The following is an 8097-nucleotide window of genomic DNA, read 5'->3' as shown; positions in this document are numbered from 1 at the left end:
TTTCTTTCTGTCTTTCATTTCCAAGCATTATTTTTGTGTACGAGGCTTCTTCATGTCCAATGTTTTGTTCGAGAAGGAGATCTTCTTGCTGAGTTGACTTTCCTTAAAATAGCAATCCTTTGATTGCAAACCAAGTAAAACTTTGTATGTCTCGTACTCATTTTAATTATATTATATTTTAATTAAGTGTGTAATTGTGTTAAGCTTGATTGTTTGAGAAAGGTGTTTGTTGTTTTATTTTGTGTAGGACAATTCACCTCCTTCTTACCGGGCGCAAAGGACTTACACCTATGTATTCGTATTGATCTCCTGATCACATTAATAGCCTCAAACATGAATTTCACCGAATAAATTTAGATCAGTAATTTTTAGATTTCAAAATGATTTTAACATTTTCAAACTCTAACTTTTTATCGCTAAGTCATAAGGTTTATAAAGTTGATCTAATTAATTTAACTATGCAAAAGTTATATTAAATATTTGAGACCTGATCAGGAGATTGATAGAAACATATAAGAAAATGCTATACAGCAGAAAATGAGTCTATAATCTTGTACTTTGCTTGCATGGGCTGACTTTGGGGCTAGAGTGATGAGTGTGCGATTCCATGATTTGAAAACTTGCCATTTGAGAAGAATTCAAGAATAGCTGAGGTGAAATCATGCTTAATTGTATCTCATGCCTGCTTGAAAAATTGAGTTGTGCCCATCAGGTCTTGGTGACTTTAGGTCTCCAATAACAAATAGGGTGCTCTTGATTTCTTCTTCTGTTAGGTTCTAGTGAGTTGTGTCTATTTGATCAACTGAGAGCAACTGCCCATGTTTCATACATGCCGGTTGGAAGGGTGTTCTACCCATCTGTGCCCCAAGTTGTTGTTGGAAGTGCCTAGTTAATTCCTGTACCACTTCATAAAAATCTATGGTAGTTTCCCCGTTTCCTTTTTCTACTGCCACAATCTCCCTTCGCTTGTTATTTCTCTTCACCAATGAGTGGAAGAAAGGCTGTTTATGTCTACTTCCTTGAAACATTTGTGCTTGGCACGCTGTAAATAGAAAAGGTATTCATCTTTTTGCTTCTTTGTATTCCTCATCCATCCTTCCTTCATTGAGGCCTCTTTGTTGGATATCCTCCTGGTGTTGTTTTGCCCTTTTTGATCTTTCTTGATTGTGTTGGTAGTTTTGATGATTAAGTTGCCTAAACCCCTTCTTTAGCATAGTGAACTTATGTTTGAGTTTGTATTGAGCTATGCCAATTGTAATTCATGTGCTTGCTTGGTCCCAATTATCTTGCACTAGCTAGTCGGATAAAGCTCGTATGGGTCATCCACTTGTTGTAGAACTTGAATGGTTTGATTTTGTGTCTTTAGTTTTCTAATAGGGAGACTACACATGTAGCATGATCAGAGTAAACTTCTGGGTTCTGAATTATGCAAAACTACTCCTATTCTTCTCGAACCATAATCTATTAACCATGGCATGGTCGAGTTTGTAAACTATGTGCCTATTGGTCTAGGTGAATTGGCAACCAGTAGAATGAAGGTATTCCACTCCTACCATGAGGGAAAACTCTTGAAAGTCAGTCATGCTATAGGTTGTGACATCTAATGCACCTTTGTTTATCTACTGAGAAAGTGGGGAGTTGAAATCTCGTATGACAAGCCATGGTAAGTCCCTTGTTTCACCTATTTGTTGAAGGCTTGCCCACATAGAATTTCGATTGGTGATGGAAAACTAGTCATACACAAATGTTATTGCATATGTGAGTCCGGAGATATTGCACTTAATTTGAGTTTGGATAAACTGCTCTTCCCATTATTGAATGTCTAGAGTGATAATTTTAGTGTTCCATATTAGTAACATCCTGCTTCTGGTTGAACTAACTAGTTGTCGTTCTGTATTTCATTGCTGAAATCCGATGGTTTTCAGTTTCTGATAGCATTGAATAGTTAGCTTGGCTTCCATGATGTACAACACATTCAACTTTTATTCAGGAGGAGGTTTGCCACGTTTGAGGCCTTTATTGAGGCCTCGTATGTTCAAAGCACCAATGTTTATGTTGGTTTAGGCGTCAATTGTCGTCTATTGATGGGCTTTTTAGTTTTCCCTTCTTCCTTGTAGCCACCTGGTTCTGTCCATTTTCTGCCTGTACTATTCCAATTTTTGGATCTGTTTCTTGCACTGAGACTTGTGCTGCACCATTTGATATTTCAGTTGCTTCTTTTTCCTTTATTTTGCTTTATTTGAATCCTTGTACCTGTCTTAATACCAATTTGGAGATGGAGACAAGTGATGAGTGGCTTAGAGAGTCCTGTCCTTTGGTAGTCCTGCTGTATCTCAGTAGTTACTGTTGGAGCCCTTCCCTTGTTTGTCTTTGACCTAGTTTCTATTCTCCCAAGGCCCCATTCCTCGTCTTCATGCCTGCCCATTGTTCTGTCCACCCCAAGGGTAGTTCTGTTTGGGTTGAGCTGTCTTTCTGTGTGGGAAGTAGCTGTTGTTTATGTGTATGGTCTAGGTTTTCCTTGCTGCAGGATGTAGTGTGCTAATTCCCCATCTCAGTTGAACACTGGCTCAGATTTCTAGTTTCAGACAGCAGCTGTGTCATATACCCTAGTTAGTGGCCATTTGCAACTTGTGTGTTGCCTTTCTTGCTGCATTGCCTTTGCCTGGCTTTATGGGTACTATTGGTATGTTTGCAGCATTCTTTGGGGCTTTTCTGGAGTTATGGTAGGTGAGGTGGTTAGTTGCTGCTGAGATTGTTGATGCTCTGAGATTTTTGTTGTTAGACTTCTGTCATTCAAATGTGGCCTGATCTGTCTAGGTTGTTCATCTGCATTATTAAGTCAAGTCCAGCCATGTCCTGCTGCCACTGTCTAGTTAAGTGAGAACTTGATCCTTGATCAGTAGTTCTAATAGATTAAAAATCTGGTTATGTCAGGTAATAAGGCTTGTATCTGTCTGTGAGTCTGTATTAAGCTCTCATTTACAATTTCTCTTTCTTCGTAATCTGATTGGTCAGTTAGCAGGTTGTATATGCTGATTTTAAAAAAGTTGTCTTCGTTTTTCTTCAAAAGGTCGTGTAACTCCGGACGTGCCAAAGGACTCTATAAAAAGGTAAATCAGAAAAGATGAATGAGATAAACTATCATGTGAGAGGATATTTTTCATATCAATTTCATCAGAATCGACTCTTGTATATTTTTATATATCTACATGACTAGTTCGGGTAACCCTGGGGAGATATGCAACCCAAAAAGTAATTTTTAATATTTTAGAAATCAAATTTAAAGAATATAAATGAATTTTTTTCTTTAAAAGTCCTTTATAAATAAAACATGTTTAACAAATAAGCCAATGAAGGTGAAATTAAGTAATTTATATTTGGTACAATTTAATACATGTGGTTTCCACCTAACGAAATAATGCATCATAATTTGGGAATTTGTTTCATAGGTAGAGTTGTAAATAAATCAAATCGAGTTGAACTTTAGGATGTTCAAGTTTTATTTGATAAGGTAATCGAACCAATCAAGACGAGCTTAAAATGAGTCAAGCTTTTAAATTATTATTCAAGTTTGACTTAATTTATTTTTTATGAGTTTGGGCTTATTTGAAGTTTGTCTTGAGCTTGGTTCATTTAAATGTTATCGAACTCTCAATTCAAGTTTGGTTCAAGCTTGGCTCGTTTAGATATTCTCAAACTCTCAATTCAATTTTATTTAATTGTTTGAAACTTTTAATTATTTGATTGATTATTGAATTTGATAATTTAAATTTATTTTATTTTATTATTTATTTAATATATTAAAAGAATTTTATTAATGGATATGTTTTATAAATATTATTCATGAACGTTATTCATGAATATTATTAACGAATTAAATACATATATATTTAAATTTATTTATTTATCTTAACGAGTTGTTCAAATTTATTTATTTATTTAATTTTATATATATTAAATGAATATAAATAAATTTTTATCAAATTAAATATTAAACTTGTTCATGGAGACTGGATTCATTTATGCCTTATTCACAAGATCTGCGTATCTACAACTGCAACTCACTAGTGGTGGATAAAGTGAAGGTATGCATGGACTTCACACGCTTTTTCGTGTGATCTAACGACGAGGGTGGATCAAATTCTTGGCCACCACTAAATTCCCAGATATTTTTGTCCCTACACAAAGATTTGGGGTCAAGATTTGGATTCCCTGTTCCACGTGGCGAACCCCAATACCACCAAGACGACACCATCCTATCTCTTCGAGATAATCCGGCTCCTTCCCTTCCGTGGCTTTAAAAACCACCGTCCTCTTCCCCCTCCTCCTCCTCCTCCTCCTCCTCATCATCATCTCACCACCACCCCCACACCCACCACCACCATAGATGGCCTCACTCTGTGCCTCATCCTCTGCTCTTGCAGCCGCCACCGGCGCTTCCTTCCTCCGGGGCAGGAGTCTGAGGCACAGAGTAAGTCGGCCGGCCGTGCAGACCCCCCGCCAAGCCTTCTCTGTCGCCGCCACGGCCACGCCCAACCCCGACAGACCCATCTGGTTCCCCGGTAGCACTCCTCCTCCATGGCTCGACGGCAGCCTTCCCGGCGACTTCGGCTTCGATCCCCTCGGCCTCGGTAATTAACTATCTATATAAATATAACATCAGCCGGTAATTTGGCGTGGTCAATTGGAACTGTTTGGAACTGACAGGGTCGGATCCGGAGAGCCTGCGGTGGAATCAGCAGGCGGAGCTGGTGCACTGCCGGTGGGCAATGCTGGGGGCGGCCGGCATCTTCATCCCGGAGCTTTTGACAAAGATCGGCGTCCTGAACACGCCGTCGTGGTACCAGGCGGGGCAGCTGGAGTACTTCACCGACACCACCACCCTGTTCGTGATAGAGATCATCATGATCGGGTGGGCGGAGGGGCGGCGGTGGGCCGACATCCTCAAGCCTGGGAGCGTCAACACCGACCCCATATTCCCCAGCAACAAGCTCACCGGCACCGACGTGGGCTACCCTGGCGGGTTATGGTTCGATCCCCTCGGCTGGGGGACTGGAGACCCGGAGAAGATCAAGGAGCTACGGACCAAGGAGATCAAGAACGGCCGCCTCGCCATGCTGGCCGTCATGGGCGCCTGGTTCCAGCAAATCTACACCGGCACCGGACCCATTGATAACCTCTTCGCCCACCTAGCTGACCCCGGCCATGCCACCGTTTTTGCCGTAACTATCTAACTATCAAATGGTTCATCAATTATATATATTCACTTTGGCTAATGATTTAATTGGATTTTGTTTGTAGGCCTTCACTCCAAAATGAGCAAGCGCAGAGGCAGATATATGATGATCATTAATGCTTGTGTATGTAATTAGGATGGATTTAATTGGAACCAATGGGCATTCATGGAGGAACTCAATTGCCTACTTGCCTTGAATACTGCAATGTTCTTGTAACCTTACATACATTTTATTTTTTATTTTTTAAAAATAGCTTTTTGATAACAAAAATTGTGGCTAATTGGTTAGCCTTGAAAATTTAATTTCTGAAAAATGGCAAATCATCGACTTTGATTAATCATTTAAATAAGATCCACTATTTATTATTGAAAATTTTTTAGATATGAATGGTAAATTTTGTGAGTATTAATTAGATATTTACGAGTGAAGAAATCTACAATGGTCAAGCTTAACTGGATGTTTAATAATAGAGAAAATCTAACCAAATTAAGGATGACATAATGAAGAAAGTTTTTATAGGTTAAAGTCAACTAGATACATGGTAGTGAATAAAATTTTGACATATCAAGCTTAATTAGATGCTTAGTAAGTGGAAGTTAAAATTAATTTGGTGTTATCAAGCCGATGATGAAGTCTCAGAGGCAAGATTTCTTAGAAAGACAAGGAAGTCTTATAGGCGTTGCCTCGTAGGGAAGTCTAAATGACACAAGAGTATATGACTAACATATGCTTAATTTGGACTTTTGATATACTTGACTTAGGCAAAGACTCTACCTTTGAGTTAGTCAAAGTCGGTGATTTAGTCAACTAAAGGTTGGAATTAAATAGATAGATGGTTGAGTTAAATATGCATTAGACTTAGGCTGATTTCCAGCTAATAAAATATTTTTGTTGATGGGCTAGTCGATTGGGATAAAGTTGGATGGTGTACGATAGTAGTTGATTGATGAAATATAAAAATTGGAGAAAGACCATTAGTGATAGAGATTGGTAAGAGCGGTCAAAAGGACACCGAGCAAAGGTTGTTTAAATATGCATGATAAAAGATTTTAGTCAGGTTAATGATGTACACACTGATGAGTTTTGTCCAGTGTACAAGTCTAAAAAATCTTGATATATAACTATAGGTGCACTGACAAAACACCCATGCATGAACGATTTTTTTAATTTTAAGAGTAGTTTTCAACTACTTTTTTATTTTTACCATCAGTTATAAAATTGCTATTTTTATTGTCGTCCCTATATTCTATAGAAATAGTTTTTGTAACCGTTGGTAAAAATTAAAAATTCACTCTTATTATTCTTTATAGTTATGGTTTAAAACTAATTCTACACATTGTATCTATAACAACAATTTCAAACTATTTTTATAACTATAAATTCAATAGTAGTTCAACCCACTTTGAAACTCTTTAGATGTTAGAATGCTTTTAAACCGCTTCTACATGTCATAGATATAAGAACGATTTTGAAATACTATTGATGATAGAAATTGAGTGGTTTCAAACCACTCCTAAATGTCATGGGTATAGGAGCATATCAAAACTATTAAAATTAGAAATTTAAGAATTGTTCAAATTGTTATAAAACCTGTTAGGTGTAAGAACAATTTTAAATTGCTCCTACACATCATGAATATAAGAGTGATTTTGAAACGATATTGATACTAGAAATTTAGGAACGATTTCAAACCACTCCTAAATATCATAGGTATAGGAGTACTTCAAAACGTTGTTGAAGCTAAGCTAGAAATTTAAAAATATTTCAAGCTGCTCTAGAATTCATTGGGTATAAGAACAGTTTTCGACCGCTCCCACATGTCGTGGATATTTAAGTGGTTGCAACTTGCAAACCACTTTTGAAACTAGGAATTTAAGAGTAGTTGTGAACCACTCTTGAAGTCATTGGGTATCAGAACAATTTCAAATTAATCTTGATGCCAAGCATATTGGATTAATTCCCAACCCTTGTTCAAAGTAATGGTTTTAGAAGCGTTTTGAAACGTTGGTGAAACTTTAAATTTGGAGTTATTTATGATCGTTCTTCGAGTCATAACTATAAAATCATTTTAAACCATTTGTAAAACAATAAATATAGAAATATATTTTGAGTCATGGATTTAGAGCGATTTACATCAAATTTAGAATTATAGATTAAGGAGCATTTTAAAATGGTTCATAAAGCTAATTTAGTTATTTATTTATTTTCTCAAACTAATATACATTATTTTAATGTAATTTATCCATCAACAATAACAACAATAACAACCAAACATTTCCCACTAGGTGTGGTCGGCTATATATATGAATCCTTTTACGCCATTGACCTCTATCTCCTACTATATCATCATCTATATTTAAATAAATTTTATCTTATTTTATTGTTGCTAACCAAGTCTTTTTTGATCTTCCTCTTACTCGTTTGATATTCATGTTTATCATAGTTTCACATCATCTAACTGGTATATTTATTGGTCGTCTACGTATATATCCATACCATCTTAAACGTGTCTCTCGGAGTTTTTCCTCAATAGATGCAACTCCGACTTTCTCTCTAATGCTCTCATTTCTTATTTTGTCCATCCTCGTATGTCCACACATCCACCTTAACATCCTCATCTCTGCAACACTCATCTTCTGCTCATGTGCTCGAGTTATAACTTAACATTCAGCTTCATATATATAACATAGCAGGTATAACTGCGGTTTTATAGAACTTACCTTTAAGTTTAAGTGATAATTTACGGTCACATTAAACACTCGACGCTCTCCTTCATTTCAACCATCCTGTTTGTATTCTATGTAAGACATCTTTCTCAATCCCTCCATCATTTTATAAAAATGATCCTAAATATTTAAAT

General features: G+C 36.8%; 1 protein-coding gene across 1 annotated transcript; it reads left to right on the top strand.

Annotated features, from left to right (window-relative positions):
- The first annotated feature begins 4320 nt into the window (after positions 1–4320).
- LOC122049449 (photosystem I chlorophyll a/b-binding protein 2, chloroplastic-like) lies at positions 4321–5434 on the top strand. The gene is made up of 3 exons (XM_042610833.1): positions 4321–4631; positions 4708–5222; positions 5302–5434. The coding sequence occupies exons 1-3, from the start codon at positions 4388–4390 to the stop codon at positions 5317–5319; spliced, it is 777 nt and encodes a 258-aa protein (XP_042466767.1). The 5' UTR covers positions 4321–4387; the 3' UTR covers positions 5320–5434.
- The last annotated feature ends 2663 nt before the right edge of the window (positions 5435–8097 follow it).

The sequence above is a fragment of the Zingiber officinale genome, chromosome 2B (assembly GCF_018446385.1).
Source record: "Zingiber officinale cultivar Zhangliang chromosome 2B, Zo_v1.1, whole genome shotgun sequence".
Lineage (NCBI taxonomy): Eukaryota > Viridiplantae > Streptophyta > Magnoliopsida > Zingiberales > Zingiberaceae > Zingiber > Zingiber officinale.
The sequence above is the reverse complement of the archived record's forward strand: the minus strand, read 5'-3'. Positions and strand labels throughout refer to the sequence as shown.

What these genes read in the sequence shown, in the direction of transcription:
- LOC122049449 (XM_042610833.1), top strand. Translation starts at nt 4,388, where the DNA reads ATGGCCTCACTCTGTGCCTCATCCTCTGCTCTTGCAGCCGCCACCGGC. An exon ending in CTTCGATCCCCTCGGCCTCG is followed by an intron (nt 4,632 to 4,707) that starts GTAATTAACTAT and finishes TGGAACTGACAG; the next exon opens with GGTCGGATCCGGAGAGCCTG.